The sequence below is a fragment of the Balaenoptera borealis genome (genome assembly GCF_965194805.1).
Source record: "Balaenoptera borealis genome assembly, chromosome: 5".
In the NCBI taxonomy this organism is placed as follows: domain Eukaryota; kingdom Metazoa; phylum Chordata; class Mammalia; order Artiodactyla; family Balaenopteridae; genus Balaenoptera; species Balaenoptera borealis.
The window spans coordinates 122,754,724-122,780,200 of NC_138862.1; the positions used below are offsets into that span (position 1 = coordinate 122,754,724).

At 40.7% G+C, this 25,477-nt stretch overlaps 1 protein-coding gene across 1 annotated transcript in view; it reads left to right on the forward strand.

Moving 5' to 3' along the window:
- Positions 1-25,477, forward strand: part of SLC9A9 (solute carrier family 9 member A9) — a 555,669-nt gene that overhangs the window by 445,662 nt on the left and 84,530 nt on the right. The window contains exon 14 of the mRNA XM_082393417.1: positions 1,817-1,892. Within this exon, the coding sequence (XP_082249543.1) occupies positions 1,817-1,892 (76 nt within the window). The remainder of the gene's footprint in view (positions 1-1,816; positions 1,893-25,477) is intronic.

The following is a 25,477-nucleotide window of genomic DNA, read 5'->3' on the forward strand; positions in this document are numbered from 1 at the left end:
TTTCTTGGGGTAGAAATAGCTAGAGAAAGGTTCAGGGAAGGATGGAAATTGAACTGGACACCTTGGTTTCCCTTTTGTGGAAATGCGATGGGTACATTCTAGCTCTAGATAACAGGGCATGGCACTCTGGGTCTATCAGAAAACAGATCTATGAAACTCTGACATCCATGAAAAGATCACAGATGTCCCACTGTGGGACTTGGGAATGGGGCCTGTGGTCCATGACCAGGTAAGTTTGAGAAAGGCTTCCCTCTCAAAGATTTACAACGCTCACTTACAAATGAAAGATTCCAAAAATTTCTGAATATAACAAACCTGGTTAACACTCTCAAACCCATCCTTTCCTGAACAATCGACACAGAATTTCCATCAACATCACGTAAAACAGTGGCACACTAAGGAACGCCTTTTAGGAAACTGTTCAGTGTTGGAAATCAGAGATCTTAAAACAACCAATGAGAAGGGCTGCCAGTTTGGGTTTTCATTTTATTGTTGAGTGTCTGCTTCAACCATTTTGGACAAAGGATAAATGCTGACTAGAAAGGGAGGGACCACACTTAGCATTCTTGTATTCCCCTTTTGTGTGTGGGGCATGGGACTGCAGCATCTGCTTTTACATGTGTTTCAGAGAGCAGAATACAGCCTTTTGTGTTCAGTTATTTATCATGAACCATCAGTGGAACTGTCTGGAAAGGGGCAAAAAAGTAAATAAACAAAGTAAAGTAAATCAGCTTGGGTTCAACTAAGGGCTAGCTTTGGAGCAGCCAGTGGTTTCTCACTGTCTTCCATGCCTCATGATTTCTTGAGAATGTTCACATTATTACTGGACTGTGAACTCCTGATACAATTTGGGCTGGAAACCGAGGGCCCAAACAAAGCAATGAAGTCCATGTTAAGATATAAATGCTTTTAATGATGAAGATAATTACAACTGATTGAAGTCTGGAATTCTCTTAATATGCAAAATGAGATACACAGAAGAGGTAAAAATGTCACTGAATCTCCTTCATACCACATTGCAATGTTCATCATCATCTACCTAAAGTTCACAAAAATTTTTCACCTTTTTCCCTTTTTCTCACATTTTCATCCTCTACTGTTACATAAACGCCTATCAAATGCTTTCTCTTTTGTCCTTTTCTTCCTCCCTCCCACTGTGGTCCTTTGAGGGAAAAAAAAAAGAGAGAGTGAACATGGGGTCAGGGGGAGACAAACACATTCATTCAGTTATTAAATTAGTCCAGGCTTCTTAACCAGAATATCTATTTCAAAACTTAAGAATCGAAGGGGGAAGATATCAAAAATTAACCATAGGCTTTGCTAGTGATCTATCAAAAATAAAATGAATGAAAACTAGTTTAACAATTATTAGACTGTTATCCCTATAGTCTTGACCTTTTGGTAAATCGTAAATAAATACCATCCAAATCTGACAGAAGTAACTGCAAAATTCCCACAACAGCAATCTGACAGAAATATCATGTTCGCTGGTGTCAACAAAGTGGCATTTCTTAGCTGTTTAATAAAATAGGAATTTTGAAAAAAAGTCAACGTTGAATTGTGCCACAAGAACGTCACCCCTATGGCAAGATCCATGAGCTAATCTGCTTGGCAGCAGGTTCAGCATTTAGATGAAAATACCTGTATCTGGAAAGATTTTTTAAAAGCGGTTAAGTTTAATTTGGCTTGACACATATTTTTATAGTTAAAATATATTAATATTATATACATACTATATATTAATGTTGATATTATATATCAATAATTATAGTGATCATTTATCCAATGCCTTTTTCTGTTTTCTCTCCCTAGGAAGCAAACAACTCTGGCAAAAGCACGACAAAAACAGAGAGTGCCTGTCTCTTCAGAATGTGGTACAGCTTTGACCACAAGTATCCTTTGATAATGATAACCTCCCAGGTCCTGCTACATGACATACACTGGCTTCGAGCACTTAACCATTGAGGTATGCTCTCCTGCTCTTCAAGAAACACAGAAAGGTAAAGTGAATTCACGAGCCAATTTAGCCAAAAGAATGATTTCAAAACGTAAAAAGCTGTGTAGTCCATACTTAAGTGTTACAAAGAGCTAAAGTGAAATCTCTCAGAGGCAAATGAATTTGGTGTGTTCGTGGCAATCTACTATTTCCTAATGCCCTATGATAAAATCATAGAGTCCTGAAAAATTGATCTATTTTACTAATTTTACTGTTCGTCCCTTTGTAAAAATCTTACTTCTGGTGGAGTCGGCCAGGGTGACAAAGCTCCTTCACCCTTCTGCCAGGAACACATTTGTCTGTTTTTGTTTCATGCTGTAAAAAAATGAAGGGGGAGGGGGGAGGGAGGACGAATAGTCCAAGGAGAAGAATAAGTCTGGTCATCACGTTGTGAAATAATACTACTTTGTTTTCCAGGAAACACTTGAGTAAGCTTTTTCTAGTGACGGGCAATTTTAAAATTCTAGCAATCAGTGTAAACATAGTGGCTCAGACACACCTTGCCATGCGACTCACAGAGCTGAGAAGTAAGGCCTGAAGGGCTTTGCCATTGTGAGTTGCAGTAAGCGGTCCACCTCTAATCCCAGGCAAAAGCGCCACAGAAGAAAGGAAAGAACTGTGCTGAAAATTGAATGTGTTGGGTCTTTGTAGTTAGTTTTCCACAGTCACAAATCCCTCTCCTTTCAGGGAGAAAATGTCAGTCACTGGGTGATTTTAAAGCAGCTCAGCAATGATTAAAGCCACAACAGATCAGAGGGAAAGGAAGAAGAATTAAGCACAGGGGAAAGAAATTCAAAGAATAAGATGAAGAAGAGGTAAAAATGGAAAGGGGAGAAGAAGCAAGAGAAATACAGGAAATTCACAGCAGGAAGGAAAGGAAAGCAAATTTGAGGAATGACTGTAGAAAAAAAAAATAAGTAAGAGTGAAGTGAAGAGAAGCCAATTGAAGATTGCAGAGATAAGCAAAAGTAAAACAAGGTTAAAATTAGAAAGCAATTCTGAAAAAGTAGAACATTCCAAGAATTATGAAATGAGATGTGGAAGGTAGAGGCTTTTTGAGGCTACAGTTTTGCTTTTCCATACTTCTGTTATCTATGGGCAAATACCTTGCCTCACTCGATCTTGAGCTTTCATGGACAGTGTAGGTTACCATCACTCTAAAAGTGGTCCATCTTGGCCATTAACTGCCTCTTGGAGGTTCTGGTACCTCATTAACCAGTCACTGGTCTCTCTGAGGGAAGCCAGTTCTTAGCAGGTTACGTTGGTTTATGTTCCAGTTTGTTTCTCTTCTGGAAACACAGTTTTCTCCTGCCATTGCTTAAAATATCTGATAACCAAATTTGTAAGAAGTTATAAAAATGTGGCTAAAGAGTACATATAAAGGCTGCTTGGTTATGACAAGATGTACCGTAAGACCTGGCAATGCGCCAGGTCAGTGTCCTACAACTCAACTCAATTCTGACACTATGTCCCTGGAGACAGTGTCAGATCTCACAGGTAAGGGCTCAGTCCCACAAGACTGCCCCTACCACCATCACTTCAGACGCCAGTCACAAGCCCAGGTTGTTACCTATGCTTCTGCTTCTGATCTATCGGCTACATGTTGGAGGTTCCCATGACCTTCTCCTCGGGTTTGATTAATTTGCTAGAAGACCTCATTACTTACTAGATCATTGGTTTATTATAAAAGGACATAACTCAGGAACAGCCAGATGGAGGAGGTGCATAGGGTAAGGTACGGGAAAGGACATGGAGCTTCCACGCCCTCCCTGAGTGCACCACTCTCCCCGAATCTCCACCTGTTCACCAACCTGGAAATTCTCCTAAACTCCATCCTTTTGGGGTTTTATGGAGGCTTCATTGCATAGGCACAACTGATGAATTATTGACCATTGGTGATTGAACTCCATCTCCGGCCTCTCTCCTCTTCCCCAGAGGTGGTGAGGGCGAGAACTGAAAGTTCCAGCCCTCTAATCACATGGTGGGTTCTCCTGGCATCCAGCGCCCAACCTTAGTTGGGGCCCAAACGTCATCCATTAACATAACAGAGGGATGCCTTTTTGCTTTCATCACTTAGGAAATTCAAGGGTTTTAGGAGCTCTCTGCCAAAACTGGGGATGAAGACCAAATTTCTATTTCTTATTATAAATCACAATATCACAAAATGGCAAATCAGAAATTAGATAAAAGATGTTTTTGTTCAAATTCTGACAGTGTTGTAAGGAATGCTTTATAATGAAGAAAAGGAGCAAAATGGAAAAGATAACTTGGAGACAAGACAATGTAAGTAGGAACCCACCCAAATTTTTAGCTTAGAGCAGTGACAATAAATTCAGATGATGTCATAGTTTTTGTCTCACATTTCACCGGGGGGTTATTTCCATATGATTATGGACAAACTAGCAAAAAATGAAAGCAGACTTACACTCTCAGTAATATCTCTTCTCATGGTAATTTGTCCTCCTGTGCATTCATCCTAGAAATTGCGGGGCTACCATCACTGCATAAATATATTTTCACTTAGACAACAGAGTTTTTATATCCTAGTTATGCTCTGAATTCATACCCAGAGTGTAGCAAACCAACCAGTTTCCACTCTGTAAACTCTTGATTTATCCATATTTTTAGAGACAAATTATCCCCTTGGCATTTATCTTCATCCTGTTGCCCACCTAGAACCCAGGCGATGTGCCCCATGAACCTCATGGGTAGACTATGCCAGCTGCTGTCAATGTAGGGATGATCCCCCCAACTCCGGGGTCAGATTGCCTGGCTGAGGCCAAAAAGAAATTGTGAGGCTGAAAGAAATGGATTTTGCAGTTTGGAGCTGTTCAAGTTTCATTTTAGTAAAATTGCATCATGCAAATGAGGCATCATAAAGAATTACTGACAAAAGAAGAAGAAGAAATGAGCCTTCATATGCACCTTTGTAAGTCAGGATTCTCCAGAGAAACAGACACAGAACCAGTCAGGAGTACACACACACACACACACACACACACACACACGCATACATTGGGATTGGCTTATGTGATTGTGAAGGTGGCAAGTTCAGAATGTGTAGGGCAGGCTCTCAGTCTAGAAACTCTCCAGTACGAGCTGAGATGCTGCAATCTTAAGACAAAACTTCTTCTTCCTCAGGGAAGCCTCAGTTTTGCTCTTAAGTCCACTCAACTGATCAGATGAGGCCCACCCACCTTATTGAGGATCATCTCCTTAAAGTCAACTGACTGTAGATGTTAACCACACCTAGAAAATACCTTCACAGGAACACCTAGATTAGGGTCTGTTTGAATAACGAGGTAGCCTAGTCAAGTAAACATGTAAAACTAAGTGTCACAGTACTCAATTCACGTTGAACTTATGCCCAATATTCAGACCCAAGGATACAAAGATGCTCTTAACTCACCATCGGTATCAATAAAACAAGTTACTATTGCTCATATACTTTTGTTTTCGTTTTTTCATAGCATAATTAATACATATGCATTCCCATAAAAATTTTCCGAAAGCTACAGAAAAATAAAAATAATAAAAATTAACATTCCATAAGGATGAACCATGGTCAAGTACCGTGTTGAGTGCTTTACATTATAATTTCATGTCACCTCCACAGCTCTGTAAGAGGGAGGGTCCAAGGGTATAGTACCACACAAATGGACTGCTGATTGTCTTGGCCTCTGACAAAACAGCCTGTGCGGGCTTCCCTGGTGACGCAGTGGTTAAGAATCCACCTGCCAATGCAGGGAACACGGGTTCGAGCCCTGGTCCGGGAAGATCCCACATGCCGCGGAGCAACTAAGCCCGTGCACCACAACTGCTGAGCCTGCGCTCTAGAGCTCGCAAGCCACCAACTACTGAGCCCACGTGCCACAACTACTGAAGCCCGCACGCCTAGAGCCAAGGCTCCGCAACAAGAGAAGCCACTGCAATGAGAAACCCACGCACCGCAACAAATAAAAATAATAAATTTTTTAAAAAAACAAACAAAAACAGCCTGTGCTCTCCTGTTCAAGAACGTTGCCGGAAGCCTATGGTGCCAAAATTGACGATTAGTTAAGATTTCATTATGATTCCCTGTGGGCAGCAATTGTGAGTCTTGCGGTGCAAAGCAGAAATTGAGAAGGGGCGATGAGAAAGGGAACCATGTTACTGAGCACCAGTGCTTTGATATCGAGAACATTCTTTCGTTTAATCCTAATAACCACCCTTTCGGTTTCATTCTCACAAAGACTCTCTTTGAGATGGAAGAAACAAAGTCTCCAAGAACTTAACTTTCTTAAGTTTCCATAGCTAGTGTCAATTCCATGATCCAAGCCCGGATCTGTGGAAATCTAAATTAGGGACTTACCCGGCGGTCCAGCAGTTAGAACCCTGCGATCCCACTGCAGGGGGCTTGGATTCGATCCCTGGTCAGGGAACTAAGATCCCACATGCTGCACGATACAGCCAAAAAAAAAAAAAAAAAGACTTCAAAACAAAGACTGTAATGACAAAGAAAGGCATTACATAATGATAAAATCCATAAATATACTTAAATGAACTCTCTCACTGACAACCCTATGTCCATGATAGCTCTTATCTACACATATACCCCATTTCCATACGTCCAGAATGTCACTATTAAAGCGATGACTGTTATGACTGCTTACATTATGTCATAAAGAGTTCACATCCCAAACATCTGTTGAAGATATAGGAGGTGATAAGGTTAGGGGTCCTGGTCGGTCACCCTAAGAACACCACCATAAAGGAGTCTCCAAGTTTCTGAATCATGTTCTCAACTTTTCAAAGGCAGAAAGTTCAATATGCCAAAGACTCCGAGAACGGTTTAGTTTCATAGAAATGAATGCACTCTAGCCAAGCTCAAGGAGGCACAAGTAGAAACCAGACATCAAATTCCTAAATCATCATATGTATCCTCATGGGGAGGGATATTCTTTCCCAGCCCTTAGAAGGGTCAAGTCGCAATCTGGTCCCCAGTGTCCCTCTGGCCCCTTCTTCTCCTCTTTCTTGCTGGCTCACCCTACTCCAGCGCCCCGGCCTTCCTGAGATACACCAAGCACACTCCTGCTTCAGGGCCTTCGCACCGTTTCCTTTTCCCCCTGCTTGGGATGCTCTTCTCTCAGACATTCACAGGCCTCCCTCCTTCATCTCTTTCATCCAACCTGGTAGTGAGACTTTCCTGGCTCCATATTTAAATTAGCCGTCCCAACAGGAGCACTCGCTCTCCCCTTCCCCGCTTCGTTTGTCACCATTATGCTTATCACCATCTGACACCGCATGTACTCTATGCATTTGTTATAATATTCTCCCCCAACCAGGATGTATGCTTCCTGCGGACAGGGATTTGGGTCTGTAATCAAAGCATAGAACAGTGTTTGGCATATAGTAGACACTCAATAAATATTCACTGAATGAATGAATCAAGGAAGAAAGCAATATTTTCTATCCAGGGCACATTTACTCTAAAACGTTGATGTAGCAGAAAAATCCAATTAATTATCTGAGGGTTGCTAAGTGAGTCTGAAAGCAGAGCAAGGCAGGGGGGATAATCTTAGTGTTTTTCATCCAGGCTGCCCTTCGGCACCAAAAGACACATCCCGGGTGGATGCCCACCCCTCCCCCAGCTGCAGGGTCCCTCTCCCGGGGCAGGGACGGCCACCACGGCAGAGTTGGATCCCTGTTGCCTCACTGACCTCCTTCCTATGGTTGGTCCATCCTTCCTTAGGTTTAATTTGTACACCTCATCTCATATATTCAAGCCTGGCTCTGGCTTAGAAGCCATTCTCTGCCTGGGTGACTGTATCTTATCTCACCAATTGTGTGTTGATTTTATTTGTATACAGAAATCAGAATTTAGAGCCACCTATCATCCTCACTAACAATCTCTTATAATGAGAAGGTTAGAAGCAGAAATTGATGCCCCCTTATTCAGATTTTAAGACATCAGATAAAACGGTTTGCTTAGATTCGCAGTGTTGCAGCTGGTGTAGGAATCGTAGGTTGCCTTATTCGTAGGTGACTAATGATGCTGCTGGACTGTCTACTTTCTACAGTCTCTATCCATTCTATCAGTTATCACCTCTCCCCTTAAGCATGTGTATATATTAGTTCTACAAATGTGAATGACAGAGGATAAGAATGACTTCTTCCAAAATAAAAAGGGCAGCCTAAAATCATTTTTAGCGCTTCCTGTACGCCGACATCAACTGAAAATAAGGAGTTATCCTGTGGTTGCCAACATTTTACGTAAGTGTAAAGATAGCACAAAGATAACAATGGATTGGCAAGTTGACACAGTAACAGAATTACAAAGTCACATGGATGGAGACTTCCTTCCCATCACTGGCTTGAAATGAATTGTGCACTGAGATGTTACCCAGAAAATGAAAGGCCCATGGCAGATGTGTGGATGTTGCAGCTCTTGAGTTTTCCATTAAAAAGTCTGGCAAGGAAAGTGGCAGGTACCAGACCCCTTCCTGTACCAAAGTGTGACAGACCGCATTCCAGGAAAAATAAACGTGAACATCAGGATCATTCAAAATGATCCTTGGAAACAAGTATTTAATGGATTTAAATGTAACGGCATTGTAGTCTTTAAACAACAACAACAACAAAAAAAAAAACAAGAAGGGAAAAGAACCCTTTTCCTCCTAAAACTTGACAGAATTCATTATATCCCACACAGTCACGCTTATTTTAAATCATAGGTATGAATATTGTAAGCAGCAATTTCCATTTTAAATGATGATCACTGCATTGCAGTTTTTTCTTATTCTGACTCGCTGAAGCATCTATGAATTATTTATTGGGTTGGTACTGTGGCCTTGTGAATGACTTGAGTTCACTTAGCAAAAAACTCTCAGAGGAACAAGGAACGTTAGCTCTGTGATTGCTGTTTTATCGATGAGGCAACTGAGCCCAAAGGAGGGAAAAGGCACACCCAAGGTCAGTGGTGGACTTGGAGGCAGCGTTCGTAATCAACAAAGAGTGGGCTGTGTCCACCTGAAGAATCCATGGGTTCTGGTTCGGGTAATCCATCCAGTGAGCTCTGGTGGCATTAATATGTGTGTGATGCTCTTATTGTTAAGTGTGCCTGGCATACAATTGATAGTTTGACGTGATAGCTTCTTGGGTGGCTCATCAAAATCTTCACCAGTCTGGAGGTAGGGTGTGTTTTACTTTAAGTAGAAAGCCAGAGGGATAGCAGAGGATGTAAGTAAGATGCCTTTTGTTCAACTTATTGAGTACCTACTATGTGCCAAGCAATACAGGAGGTACTGAGGTCAACAGCAAACAAGGTAGGCATGGTTGACTCTCATGAAGTCTTGCTTATTTGATTCATTCAAATGAGTCATGACCCCAAAGCCCCTTGAAATGACAGGTGGCCCTTAGTGTAGGAAAGAGAGACATTGGCATCACCAGAGTTTAATGGGGGAACTCTTTAGGGAGCCATGAATTAAAATAATTTGTAACCCTCACTTGCAAAATGTAACCAGATAACTCCACAAGTGGTTTCAGAAAGCACCAACATTTCAAAATATTTGAAACAAACGTAAGCAATCAGCTTTCTAAAGACTCTCTCTAAATACATCCCCACTGGTATCCCCCGTGAGGATGTACATGGCATTATAACTGCTTCCCTCCTGGGAAGCTGGCCATAGGGAGGAGCTGAGCTTGTATGGGGCAGTAGTGCAGCCAGCACTCCCACCCAGGTGGTTAATCCATTGGGTATGCAGCTTGACCTCTGGTCATCCGTGTCCTCACAAATGCTAGCGTAGAAAGATCTCGTAGATAGCCCTTGACTTAGCACCTAAGTGAAATGAAATTAAAATTCACTAAAAGAAAACACTAGCTTCCTGGATCCTTATATCCCTTGACTGTTTGGTGAGAACCAATGTAGGGGGTGTTATCAGTGCCTGGAAACATGAGCTGTCTTTTGTTCAGGTCATAACTTGGGTCTTCCATGATTTCTTCTTCCATATAATGGGAACAATAAATATTATCTTCTGTTTTGGCTAAATCCATTGGAAAATTGGGCTAGTTATTAAAACAGCTTCCTACTGATGGTAACTTGTTCACTTATCTCTCAGAGCCAAAACATGTTTAAAACAGTTAAATAGTGCAATTTTCTTAAGACCCTGTGGCCTAAATATGTTGAAATATCCCATAACTGGACTTAAACTCTTCTGGAGTCCTGACAAGTGACTACAAACATGACATTGTGAATTGTTGCCCAAACATGTTGGATACTCTGCTGTGAAGGTGAAAAGTTGTGGATCCCAAGAAGATAACTGAGTTTTCTACAATAATCCTAGGATTCTACAAGAGTTTTGGCATCCCTGATTTGTTTTGCCTTTTCCCCTGTAAAAGTTTTAATAATATTTCTCTGAAACGAGAATGCTTTCTCATTTCATCTTCACTGTAAGCAAACAATATGAAAATCTGGATTTACACAAACAGGAAATCAAAAGATGAATCCTCCTCTTCTCGAATGGATTCATAAAACAAATTTCCTTTAAATCCAATTTAAAAAATCTGTTGAGCACTTTCTCACTGCAAAGCACTGTATTAGACTCTCCTCTTTTCTCTATTTATTCACGTATTCATCACATGTTTATCAAGAGGCTACCATGGACCATGTACTATATATACTAGGCAGTAGGGATACAGCTGTTGACAAATCCTCACAGAGCTTACATTCCAATCTGGTTCTGTTTTTAGGTTTCTGATTTACAGATGTCTTTTCAGGAAATGACTATGGTATAAAGAAAGATACACTTGGACATTCCACTATTGGTTTTCATCAAATAGAGGGAAATCTGGCTCAGTGGTCAGGATTTATTGATTTGCTACTATAGCCTACCCATTTACTAGCTGTGTAATTTTAGGAAAGTTATTTACCCTCTCTGTGCCTCAGTCTCTCAGCTGCAAAATGGGGATAATACAAGTCCCTACGTCATAGGTTTGTTTTGAGGATTAGATGAGTTAAAGCACTCAGATAAGTGCTCAAAAATGTGAGCTTTATTATTGTCATTATTACCTGTTGATGTCTGCTTCTCTTGAAGGGCAGCATCATGTAATGTATTTGGTATTCATTGTCATTTATTATTTCTGAGTGACCAAAATATCCATGGTCTTGTATGCTTGTAATAATTTTTTGTTGTAACAGCCATATTTTAATACCGTAAGAAAGTCTTCAGTCTCCAGAAACAAAAGATTCCACGCGGGCTATAAATCAGACACAATTCTTCTGATTTGATCTTGAGTAGATGGAAGTAGCTGGGTGCTCGGCACTTCCTTGTGTCCCCTGTTCTGCACATGTGATTGTTTCATTTACAATTTTCCTAAGCTACAGTACTTCGTCCCATAGTTATTTTTCTGGAAATTACACCACAGAAAGTGATTTTCGCTTGATAGAAAAGTGCAACAATTTTCCTGTCCCACAATGGAAGCAATACAAGCCTTTGATGATAATTATTCCTCTTGTACCTTCTTGTGATAAAGGAAATCTTTTAATTGCACCTTTCAGGTGAAACCATCATGTTTTGTCATTAGCAGTGTGATGTTACATTTGAAGATTTCTAGGTCAGTACATATTGAATCATTTTATTAGAAATAAAGGAGAAGGAAACAATGTTAAGACTGACAAAAACATATGTATTACCTTAATGTTGCCAGTATTGAATTTAGTTTCAATATTTCTTCCCCATGGGAAAAAAAAGAGTATTTTGCTTAAATTGTCTTTAATTGCTACTTGGTCATTCCTTCTCAGCCGTAGGAGACAAGGTGTTTACAGGCTGCCAACAAATTCAGGAGCTACCAGAGACACCTGAGCAGCATGAGCCTTGGCTGCCGGTCTCACATTCTCACCTGACAGGGAGACAGAGGCCAGGTCTATCTCGTGGACAGCGGTAGTCAGCCCTTGTCTGATTGTGAAGCTGTGGTAGACACAGGACGAGGCATGTGGGCAGACATGACCCCACCCTAATTAAAGTTCACTCCACAAGGTGGATGGTGATAACACCTTCTCAACATATGTCACACCAACGCATAAATAAGAGCAGGCAAAGAGGTACGTGCGCTGGCGGTGAATGGAAGAAGGGATTACAGGAGAAATCACTACTGTTCTTCTAATCATGTGGGAAAGAGTCCATGGAGGAACTGGGATTTCCTAACCTGAAATTAAACAATGGGAAGTGAAGAAGAGCATTCTGCCTGGAGGAAATACCATGGAGGATGGTCCCATGACAAGTGTGGCATGAATAGCTCAAAGAAGCCTGAGTAAAGCTGCCTGTAAGGCACAGAATTGGGAGAAGAGAAAGGAGGTGGTCTCCAGAGAACTACAGTGTCAGCCTTTGAAGCAAAGGAGGAGACTCTTATTCCCTACACCTAGCGCAATCAGAATTCTCTCCCACTGGTATTAATTTTATTTCTTTGTTTTGGTCACTCAGATGGCTAAAGGTAGGGCAGCGTGTCACAGGCTAAAGAGACTTTAAAGTTTCCTTTCTGTCGCAAATCTGATTCATCTGTCTGACAGTTATTTATCAGGTACCTACATACACATTTAATGTTTCCAGAATTACATTTAATTTTAATATTTCTCCTGGAAGAAAACAAGTATTTTGCTTAAATTTTCTTTAATTGTTTTAACTGACTTTAGTTTTAATACTTCTTTCCTAGAAAAAAAAATATGAGCATGTCTTCTGGCTTCTGAAGTCACAGGGATAAATAAGAAATGGTGCTTGCCCTCAAGATGCCAGTAACCTAACGAGGTAGAGACAGCAACCACCAATGCACTAAGAACTGTATTAAAGTTATGAGCAAAAAGCATTACGGAAGCCAGAGGCGGGTGTGGCCAATGCATTCACCAGCTTTGGAGAATCAGAGAAGCCACACAGAAGTAAGTTAGAGACCAGGTGGAGGAAAAAAGTAAGAATCCGTAAGGAGCTGGGCTGAGGATATGAATGGCATTTTGCAATAAAACAGCTCAGGCAGAGACACAAACAGGGTGTGAGGTATTTGGAAAATGGTAAGAGATTCAGTGCAGCTAGATCAGTGGGAGGTGAAACTAGAGAGTTCTCATGTGAACAGATTGGGCTGGACCACGTGTGTCACGGTCAAGAAAATGGATTTTATCTTATTGACAGCAGGATACCAATGCCGCGCTTGAATCACGAAGTCACGCAGTCCGGCTTGTTATAATGAAGAGAACTCGTGGCTGTGTGGAAGGGGGCGACTGAGAGAACAATAAACTTAGGATGATTCTGGACAGTTGCTCTCAAAATCACCCACCCGTTTTCTATGTGGATAAAAACGAGGACAGGAATGGTCTCATTCTCTTTTGAAAAGCATTTGGGAAACGCTCAATATGTGTTTCAAAACACAAACGTATTAACATAGAAAGGTATCGTTTCATTAAGAGATTGATTTTTTTTCTAACTTCCACTAAGGAAAATCCGGTGGTGAAACTATGAGGGTCTACCAGGAGGTTTTCTGGTTCAAAAGCCAACTCAGTCTCTCAGCTCAGCTTCTGGTACTGCAGTTACCTAACCATGGTCAGAAAAGGGAGCCCTTCTGACAGAGGTTTGAACTAATCTAACAGAAAATGTTGGATTAAAAATCACTTGCATGGGCTTCCCTGGTGGCGCAGTGGTTGAGAATCTGCCTGCCAATGCAGGGGACACGGGTTCGAGCCCTGGTCTGGGAAGATCCCACATGCCGCGGAGCAACCGGGCCCGTGAGACACAACTACTGAGCCTGCGCGTCCGGAGCCTGTGCTCCGTAACAAGAGAGGCCGCGATAGTGAGAGGCCCGCGCACTGCGATGAAGAGTGGCCCCCGCTCGCCGCAACTAGAGAAAACCCTCGCACAGAAACAAAGACCCAACACAGCCAAAAATAAATAAATAAATAAATTAATTAATTTAAAAAAATTAATCCTCACTAAGATGGTAAGAATTTAAAAAAAAAAAATCACTTCCAAAGAAAAGGCTGCTTTTTGTTCCTAAACTGATAAACTAGAACATCGCCAGCCCTCAGGCCATGCTCAGCCCTGGGGTGAGCCCCTTGCCAGTGGTAACTGATGATTTTAAATGGAGGGGAAGAAGCACAGGAGAGGTAACCTTTCTCCAGAGGAAACAGACACATCCTCAAAGCATTGCCTTTGACATTCCTTAAAGCCATTTCCTTGGAATTCCTGGAAGTACACCAGTGTGTTGAGTTTCACTGACCTGTTGCCTATAAACATAGCCAGAGCTGATTTCCAGCTTATACATACAGCCTTTAAGAGCTGGAACAGGAAAGGCCATAACTCCTTTGTCCCTTTCCTCACTACCGTTTCCCAGCAGTCGCCAACACCTCTTCCTACATCCCTCAACACCAGGAGCACTTGGGTTGCAGGTGTCAAGCCCTTTGCCTTTCCCTCCCCTGCTTCACGTAGACGCAGATCATGCTTGGAGCTTCCAAGAGCAGCGTGCCAAGGCTGGCTGCATGCACTGCAGGAAGAGGGGACCCTACTCTGAAGCAGGTACCCCACATCTTGAACAGCTCTGGCAGCATAAGCCCAGAAGCCTGGTCTTTAGCTTGACCAATTCTTTTTCCTTTACTTTTTTTAAAATTTTTACTCTCAGTCTGAAGTCCTCAGGCCTTCTCTGAACCGCAATGTTTGGAAGATGAACATTATGGTAATTGGTAACTGTACAAGCACTTTGCAAACGTCAAGTGCTTCATAAAGTTGAAATGATACTAAATTCATTGACATGTTTATAGGCCTGAAGGCCCTCAGACTCACTATGCAGATATACACAAAAAATTTTATTACGTTTTTATTATTTTAAAATTCTAGCTGATTTCCTGCTCTAGTCAAGATTATGACGAGCACACAAATCTGCTCTCAGTCTACAGATGTGCCTTATTGAGAAATCTTTCTCCCCAGATCTCTGGCACTCTCTTTTGAAGATGATCCACTGTGAAATGGATGCATCCCATTCCTCTATCAATTAGCCCATTAAGAATGCCTCTCCTTGCATAATCTCACGTACATGTGGAAGCCAAAAAAGTCAAACTCATAAAAGCAGAGAGTAGAATGGTGGTTACCAGGGGCAGAATTGGGGGAAATGAAGAGATGTTGGTCATAGGGTACAAAGCTTCAGTTATGCAGGATGAGTAAGTTCTGGAGATCTAATGTACAGTATGGTGATTATAGTTAATAATTCTGTATTCTATGCTTGAAATGTGCTAAGAGAGTAGATCTTAAGTGTTCTAACCACCAAAAAAAAAAAAATGTAAATGTATGGGGTGATGGATTTGTTAATTAGCTTGATTGTGGTAATCATTTCACAATATATACATACATCAAAACATCACGCTATACATCTTAAATATATACTATTTTTATTTGTCAACTATGCCTGAATAAAGCTGGGGAAAAACATCCCTGTTCTTGACCTTCCAGCAAGTAGAAGCTGGTGCTCTCCAACTGAGGCCCTTCCTTCCTGGCCTCGCCTTTGTGAGAGGTATTTGTGTTCCTGATAAGAAGCACAGATTAAACCCCCAACGAACATAGTTCTCTTGCTAGCTCAGTCTTTTACAAATCTTTGAAAATGTTGTCTAGGCCATTTAAAAGGACAGATTAAATTTAAATCAGTTTTCCAAACTGCTGACCAGGACTCATTAGTCCTCAAAATCAATTTAGTGGGTTCCTAACTAGTACTTTTTAATAAAAAAAAAAAAAAATAGACTAGAGAAAATATGATAATGCATTGCAGCATTAGAAATACTGTATCATGAAACTTGTTTCAGGGGTGTGGGTGTGTGTGTACACTACTTTGTGATATAAAATGTGTTTCTTAAAGGAAATCCCAATCAGAAAGACTTGAAACCTTGATCTATGCTGGCCTCAAACCCTTATCCTGGAACTCTCAGGCCTTTTCACCTAATTGCTTTAAGTGCCAGGGTAGTTGGGTGAGGAGCTGTAAGAGCGTAGGGAAGAGAGAGCCATTGACTCTTACGGGTTATTTTGGAAGAGTTCATGGAGCTAGTGGATTTGAGCTGGACTTGGAAGAAAGGCAGAACTTGACAAGTAGAAACTGGAGGGAGCCAGAGGAAAGGCAGACGAAGGAGAGAGAAAAGCATCCCAGAGCTGTGGAGACAGGGAATTTGAAGATCTGGCTCCTAGGCCTGCCTCTCGGCGGTGGAACCTCAGGCTCTAGGCCTGCTCAGAGCCAATATTTTCTAATCTGCTATCTGCCCTGCTTAGTAATTACAATTTTCCAATGGAATAAGGTAAGTGAAACCACTTTGAAAACTAGGAAATATCAAACAAACACAAGATATGCTTAGTAAGTTTTTCCAGGCAAAGCAAAGGTCTCACATGAAGGTGAGACTGTGCCTGGGATAGACGGAGGATGGCAGCTTGGCACATGTAGGGCTGGCCATGAGAGAGGAAGGGGCTAAAAAGCTGTGTTTAGGGAAATCTGTAAAGCTTTTGAGTATCAGCTGAAGGTGTCTGGATTTGATTCAGTAGATAATGGGGAAGCAGATGATTTGTAGACACAAGAGTGACAGAGTCTTGTTTCAGAAAGATTGATCTAACAGCATTGATTAGGGAGAAGTCACAAGGGTCTAAATGGGACTAGTGGCAACGGGACTAGAAAGAAAAGGGACAGATGCTAGAAAACCCTGGCCCCAAATCCATAGAACCTGATGCCGTGGTACTGTGGGTATTGGGGCTGCAGAGAGAAGGGCCAGGAGGTGCAGTTATTAGGGAGTGGGGGGCTGTGGGTAGCTGGGGGGGGGGTTCCAACCCTCTGCTTCTGCCAGTCACAGAAACAGGAGGCAGGAAGACTAGTCTCATGGAGAGAAGCGGTTGGTAACCCCCCAGGTGGAAACCTATTTATATGAACCTGCTCTGTGTTCTTGCTGAGCCTGTTTTTTGGGGAAAACAAGCCACTGGCCCAGTCTGGCCTTGCAAATACAGTCCTCTTGACTGCTGAGAGAACTTCGTTTTTTTCTCCCGAGCTGCTCTCTCACAGGGAGATGCTCTGCAATTAAAAGTCTACCCTTATTCAACATAGTTTTGGAAGTTTTAGCCACAGCAATCAGAGAAGAAAAAGAAATAAAAGGAATCCAAATCAGAAAAGAAGAAGCTGTCACTGTTTGCAGATGACATGATACTACATATAGAGAATCCTAAAGATGCTACCAGAAAACTACTAGAGCTAATCAATGAATTTGGTAAAGTAGCAGTATACAAAATTAATGCAAAGAAATCTCCTGCATTCCTATACACTAATGATGAAAAATCTGAAAGTGAAATTAAGAAAACACTCCCATTTACCACTGCAACAAAAAGAATAAAATATCTAGGAATAAACCTACCTAAGGAGACAAAAGAACTGTATGCAGAAAATTATAAGACACTGATGAAAGAAATGAAAGATGATACAAATAGATGGAGAGATATACCATGTTCTTGGATTGGAAGAATCAGCATTGTGAAAATGACTCTACTACCCAAAGCAATCTACAGATTCAATGCAATCCCTATCAAACTACCACTGGCATTTTTCACAGAAATAGAAAAAAAAATTCACAATTTGTATGGAAACACAAAAGACCACGAATAGCCAAAGCAGTCTTGAGAAAGAAAAATGGAGCTAGAGGAATCAGGCTCCCTGACTTCAGACTATACTACAAAGCTACAGTAATCAAGACAGTATGGTACTGGCACAAAAACAGAAATATAGATCAATGGAACAGGATAGAAAGCCCAGAGATGAACTCACACACATATGGTCACCTTATCTTTGATAAAGGATGCAAGAATATACAGTGGAGAAAAGACAGCCTCTTCAATAAGTGGTGCTGGGAAAACTGGACAGCTACATGTAAAAGAATGAAATTAGAACACTCCCTAACACCATACACAAAAATAAACTCAAAATGGATTAAAGACCTAAGTGTAAGGCCAGACACTATCAAACTCTTAGAGGAAAACATAGGCAGAACACTCTATGACATAACTCACAGCAAGATCCTTTTTGACCCACCTCCTAGAGAAATGGAAAAAAAACAAAAATATACAAATGGGACCTAATGAAACTTAAAATCTTTTGCACAGCAAAGGAAACCATAAACAAGATGAAAAGACAACCCTCAGAATGGGAGAAAATATTTGCAAATGAAGCAACTGACAAAGGATTAATCTCCAAAATTTACAAGCAGCTCATGCAGCTCCATATCAAAAAAACAAACAACCCAATCCAAAAATGGGCAAAAGACCTAAATAGACTTTTCTCCAAAGAAGATATACAGATTGCCAACAAATACATGAAAGAATGCTCAACGTCATTAATCATTAGAGAAATGCAAATCAAAACTACAATGAGATATCCTCTCACACCAGTCAGAATGGCCATCATCAAAAAATCTACAAACAATAAATGCTGGAGAGGGTGTGGAGAAAAGGAAACCCTCTTGCACTGTTGGTGGGAATGTAAATTGATACAGCCACTATGGAGAACAGTATGGAGGGTCCTTAAAAAACTAAAAATAGAACTACCATACGACCCAGCAATCCCACCACTGGGCATATACCCTGAGAAAACCATAATTCAAACGGAGTCATCTACCAAAATGTTCATTGCAGCTCTGTATACAATAGCCAGGACATGGAAGCAACCTAAGTGTCCATCAACAGATGAATGGATAAAGAAGATGTGGCACATATATACAATGGAATATTACTCAGCCATAAAAAGAAACGAAATTGAGTTATGTGTAGTGAAGTGGATGGACCTAGAGTCTGTCATACAGAGTGAAGTAAGTCAGAAAGAGAAAAACAAATACCATATGCTAACACATATATATGGAATCTAAAAAAAAAAAATAATAATGGTCATGAAGAACCTAGGGGCAAGACGGGAATAAAGATACAGACCTACTAGAGAATGGACTTGAGGATACGGGGAGGGGGAAGGGTAAGCTGAGACAAAATGCGAGAGTGGCATGGACACATATACACTACCAAATGTAAAATAGATAGCTAGTGGGAAGCAGCCACATAGCACAGGGAGATCAGCTCGGTACTTTGTGACCACCTAGAGGGGTGGGATAGGGAGGGTGGGAGGGAGGGAGATGCAAGAGGGAAGAGATATGGGGACATATGTATATGTATAACTGATTCACTTTGTTATAAAGCAGAAACTAACACACCATTGTAAAGCAATTATACTCCAGAAAAGATGTTTAGAAAAAAAAAAATTCTACTCAAAAAGAGGCAAAACACTTTAGTATTTTGTGAAAATTCAGTCTCATCAATCTGTCTTCTATTTGTAGACTTCGCTTAAATTAAACCTCAGGTTAACTTATGTTATGAATACAGCCCTGATACCATATCCTACCAAGTCAAGTTCAAACTCATTAGCTTGGAGCAGCATGGAGGATGAGTCAAATAGCTGGGTTTAGATCTTTGCCACTTACCAGCTGTGTGACACTGCGGAATCTACTTGAATTCTCTGAACCTTAGTTTCCTAATCTGTGAAATGGTGATGATGACCATGACAATAATACCTATCTCTCAGGATTGTTGTAAGATTCGAAATGTTAAACATACCTAGAATAGGGTTTTAAAAAAATAGGCCCTCAGTAAAGGGCTGCTATTGTTATTCTTACTCAAGGATATGAATGGATGTGTTCCACACTCCTTCCTAACCACACACTACAGCTTTTCCCTAGTTCCACAAGATGAGGCTTAGCCAGGCTCTGCTCAAAGAGAGGGGCTTCCGGGACCGACCTGGCAGCACCTATGTCTGCAGGAGAAAAAAGCTATCACTGCCCCTCTGCTTTAAGCCCACCTACAGGCTCTTCAGGCAAAATTACTTTGTTCCAGCTCAACAGTGGTCCGAAAATGCCAGGTGTCCCTCACTGGGAGTAAGCACACAGAAATAGGACTCCTACATGTGTACCACTCAAGTCACCCAGTAGCCAGGGGTTGGGGGAAGACAGGATTCCCATGGCTGCAGTCAGCTGAGACCTGGGGCAGCTGGCTTCCTCCTGCCCCATGATCAGAAAAATCCTTGGGGAATCCCATCTGGCCATGAAAATAAAGTGCCTATTTTTCTATCATAAAATATGATTTCAAGCATTACATCCAGGCAATTATTGATGTGAATAGAGTGTTCCTTGTGAGAAAGTCAGTTAAACCAGAAATCATATTCAGAGAGTATGCAGTTGGGCCCCAGAGGTCACAAAGCAGGAAGAATATGAGGCGGAAGTCCTGGTCTGGGGTCCTGGCTTTGCGGACCATGTGAGCTTGAGGCAACCCCTCCCAGCCCCAGTCTCCTCATCTGTGAGGACCTGGAATGCCCCTGCCTGTTCTTTAACAAGGAGACCACTACCCCAACACAGAGCACTCCTCGTGCAAGTTCAGGAACCCAAAGCTTTGACAACCCATGATTCCCACACAGTACCCCCACTATCTTTATAGGCTTGGAAATTAGAGCTCATTTTTCAGTCTTGTATGTCTATTTATGCTTCCAACCAACACCATACTGCACAACGCAAGTGCTTAAAACAAATTCTTCTGTGAGAATTTGGCCCCAAAAAAGCCACCTTTATGAAAAGGAGTATTTATTCTCCCGTGGTTTTGAGTGAAGAAAGGAAAGACATTCCTGGCTCTCTGTTGCAAACTTGGAGTCTATTTTTCAGAAATAGGGCACACTTGTCATGTTTTTATCCTTGCAAACTTAACAAGATGCAACATCCCATTTGGATGGCATGTAGTAAATAAAGGTACTTTCTTTCTTAGACTCCCAGGAAGTAAATAATTGACATAGTGACTTTCTATGATTCAATCACAGGAAGCATATGTGAAAATGAAAGAAAGAAATGAAATAAAGTCCAATAAGCTGCCATCAATAGCTGCTTACCTTCTCATCCAGCTTCCAGCAAGACCTGGTTTTACCCTATTTCTGATAGAAACAAAGGAAGAAATCTTAATCACTTTTGACAAGCCATGAACTCACCTTTTTATGATGCTCCTTAAATTGTCACCTTACAATTTTTTTTTTTCTAACTGGATCCTCTTCATCATCTTGGTTTCAAAATAATTCTTTCAAGACAGAGTTAGAAATAGCTGCTCTGCTACGTCTGGCTGTGGATAAGAGTGGGCAGGTGACAATAGTGGTGGCCTCTTCGTTCTCTCACAGAGCAGGATGCTTCTTTCTCTTTACACGTAGAGAAACTGAGGCTCAGCACAGCTGGGACCGAAACCCTGGGCATGGGACACCCCCATCCAGGGGCCCTTTCCCTATCTTGTGTTTTATCGCCCTGGACTTCAGCTGGGAGTAGCTGCCATTTGATTTCTGGTTTAGCCGAAAACACCTACATTTTCTTATAACAAATTCTCTTTGGAGGAATTTTGAACTTCACTTTTATTCCTTCACTTATCTGTTTCCTTGAGTGAGTTTCTTGATTTCCCCTTTTATCTGTCTCAGCATTCCATTTGTTAACGCAAACAAATGCTCCTTTCCCATGCTGCCATCTGATTAAACCATACATAAAGCCGCTTCTCTATTAAAGCCCTAAATTAGTTGCCATGCTTGGGAACGTTCTTGAACCAGTACATGACCAAATTCAATGATGAAATATATCTTCGATGTTCCTTGTTGAGAAAAATGCTATCCATTATCTCATAGGCTCACAGATGGGCACATTCTGGGATTCTAGCAATTGCTTCAGTTATGTCCCCATGAACTTGGACTTAGGTCCAAGTTCATGTCCTTGGATCGTTAGATGCTTTTTGTTTATTTGAGGTTTAGCTAGTGAGGAGAAATTCCGTTTCCTTTCATTTGCTTTTCCGGAATAACTAGTCATTTTCCTTTCTGGAAAAAAAGAAAAGTTAAACTTGCCCTTGGCTGTGATATTACTTATTATTTGTTGAAGGAAATTGACAACAGTCATCTGAAAAGTTTTGAGGAGATTGAATGTAATGTTTTTTCTCACGATTTTTCTCTTGTTTTCTAATAGCTAGTGTTTTCTTTTCCTTTTCATTTTATCCAAAGGTTTTAATAAAAATAATATAATACAAAAAGGCCACAGAGTGCTGAGAAAGAAATGAGACTTTAGTATGATTATTTTTAAGTGTATTATTTACAACATCAAGTATCAGTTTTCTCTTGCAATTAGCTCAGCACTCATTTTGCTGAGAATAATGGAAAAGTTAAACGAGGTTCCCCTTTGAGTAAAGTTATGCTTTTCATCTTCTTTCTCCACTTTTTTTCCTCATCTGGTCTCCAGTTCTTTTTACACAGTGGTGTTCCTTTACCCTTAGCCAAATGAAAGGAGAGCATTTTTCCCACAAATTTATTATGCTGAGAAAGTTTTAACTGGCATATAGGGAGAAATCTATATTCAGATAAGAATTTATACAAGTCTGAGCTTGTCTTTGAAATCCGTTTTGTCTGTGCTTGGACCGTCCTACAAATTTGAGGGGAGAGGGAGTAGTTAAAATTGGATTTAGTTCTCTTTTGCCCTTTAGTTTAATCAAAAAGAAATTCTTTATATTCAGTGACCTTAAATATCTATAACTTTAAATAAGACATTATTTTTCCTCCTTCTGTAGACAAGCTGTATTAAGGGGGGCATAGGCATAGATGAGACCATTCTTTGATGTGATAGAGACTCCAGTTCACTAAGGTCTATCCTTTCCCCACTTTTCTACTTACCTAGATTGGAATCCATGCTCCATCATTTCAATAACACCTTTCCAAGCACTCTAGATTCCTTTGGCCGCTATCCTTTTGGTACACCCATCTGACAAAACCCCAAGCAGTGGCGAACCCAACTCTCTGCTTTTGGGGGAAACTGCATCTGAGTCGCTGAGCCCTGTTAGAGAGAGTTACACACCTGGGAAGACCTGTTCTCCATTAAACTGTTGAATACCAACCTCAAATAGATCTGTACTGCTCAACTCTCCTACTTCACAACATTCATAACTTTGACCTTTAATTACTCTTTCAAACCTATGTCTGCTCTCCTGAAACTTCAACTCTCCAACTTTCCCATCTCGCTCTCAACAAATGAGCTCCCCTCCTAATAGAGAGAGGAGGCTAATGGAGAATAGAAGCCATTAGATGGGAACTCCTCTCATCTATCTGTCAAACGTTAAAACCAACCTACTTCTACACTTTCTCTTTTCTTTTTTTTTTTTTTTTTTTAAACATCTTTATTGAAGTATAATTGCCTTACAATAGTGTGTTAGCTTCTGCTTTATAACAAAGTGAATCAGTTATACATATACAATATGTTCCCATTTCTCTTCCCTCTTGCATCTCCCTCCCTCCCACCCTCCCCATCCCACCCCTCTAGGTGATCACAAAGCACCGAGCTGATCTCCCTGTGCTATGCGGCTGCTTCCCACTAGCTATCTATTTTACATTTGGTAGTGTATATATGTCCATGACACTCTCTTACCCTGTCACATCTCACCCCTCCCCCTCCCCATATCCTCAAGTCCATTCTCTAGTAGGTCTGTGTCTTTATTCCCGTCTTGCCACTAGGTTCTTCATGGCCTTTTTTTTTTTTTTCCTTAGATTCCGTATATATGTGTTAGCATACTGTATTTGTTTTTCTCTTTCTGACTTACTTCACTCTGTATGACAGACTCTAACTCCATCCACCTCATTACAAATACCTCCATTTCATTTCTTTTTATGGCTGAGTAATATTCCATTGTATATATGTGCCACATCTTCTTTATCCATTCATCTGTCGATGGACATTTAGGTTGCTTCCAGGTCCTGGCTATTGTAAATAGAGCTGCAATGAACATTGTGGTACATGACTCTTTTTGACCTATGGTTTTCTCAGGGTATATGCCCAGTAGTGGGATTGCTGGGTCGTATGGTAGTTCTATTTGTAGTTTTTTAAGGAACCTCCATACTGTTCTCCATAGTGGCTGTATCAATTTACATTCCCACCAACAGTGCAAGAGTGTTCCCTTTCCTCCACATCCTCTCCAGCATTTATTGTTTCTAGATTTTTTGATGATGGCCATTCTGACCGGTGTGAGATGATATCTCATTGTAGTTTTGATTTGCATTTCTCTAATGATTAATGATGTTGAGCATTCTTTCATGTGTCTGTAGGCCATCTGTATATCTTCTTTGGAGAAATGTCTATTTAGGTCTTCTGCCCATTTTTGGATTGGGTTGTTCGTTTTTTTGTTATTGAGCTGCATGAGCTGCTTGTAAATCTTGGAGATTAATCCTTTGTCAGTTGCTTCATTTGCAAATATTTTCTCCCATTCTAAGGGTTGTCTTTTGGTCTTGTTTATGGTTTCCTTTGCTGTGCAAAAGCTTTTAAGTTTCATTAGGTCCCATTTGTTTATTTGTGTTCTTATTTCCATTTCTCTGGGAGCTGGGTCAAAAAGAATCTTGCTGTGATGTATGTCATAGAGTGTTCTGCCTATGTTTTCCTCTAAGAGTTTGATAGTGTCTGGCCTTACACTTAGGTCTTTAATCCATTTGGAGTTTATTTTTGTGCATGGTGTCAGGGAGTGTTCTAATTTCATACTTTTACATGTACCTGTCCAATTTTCCCAGCACCACTTATTGAAGAGGCTGTCTTTTCTCCACTGTATATGCTTGCCTCCTTTATCAAAGATAAGGTGACCATATGTGTGTGGGTTTATCTCTGGGCTTTCTATCCTGTTCCATTGGTCTATATTTCTGTTTTTGTGCCAGTACCAAACTGTCTTGATTACTGAAGCTTTGTAGTATAGTCTGAAGTCAGGGAGCCTGATTCCCCCAGCTCCATTTTTCGTTCTCAAGATTGCTTTGGCTATTCGGGGTCTTTTGTGTTTCCATACAAATTGTGAAATTTTTTGTTCTAGTTCTGTGAAAAATGCCAGTGGTAGTTTGATAGGAATTGCATTGAATCTGTAGATTGCTTTGGGTAGTAGAGTCATTTTCACAATGTTGATTCTTCCAATCCAGGAACATGGTATATCTCTCCATCTATTTGTATCATCTTTAATTTCTTTCATCAGTGTCTTATAATTTTCTGCATACAGGTCTTTTGTCTCCTTAGGTAGGTTTATTCCTAGATATCTTATTCTTTTTGTTGCAATGGTAAACGGGAGTGTTTTCTTAATTTCACTTTCAGATTTTTCGTCATTAGTGTATAGAAATGCAAGCGATTTCTGTGCATTAATTTTGTATCCTGCTACTTTACCAAATTCATTGATTAGCTCTAGGAGTTTTCTGGTAGCCTCTTTAGGATTCTCTATGTAAAGTATCATGTCATCTGCAAATAGTGACAGCTTTACTTCTTCTTTTCCGATTTGGATTCCTTTTATTTCTTTGTCTTCTCTGATTGCTGTGGCTAGGACTTCCAAAACTATGTTGAATAATAGTGGTGAGAGTGGGCAACCTTGTCTTGTTCCTGATCTTAGTGGAAATGGTTTCAGTTTTTCA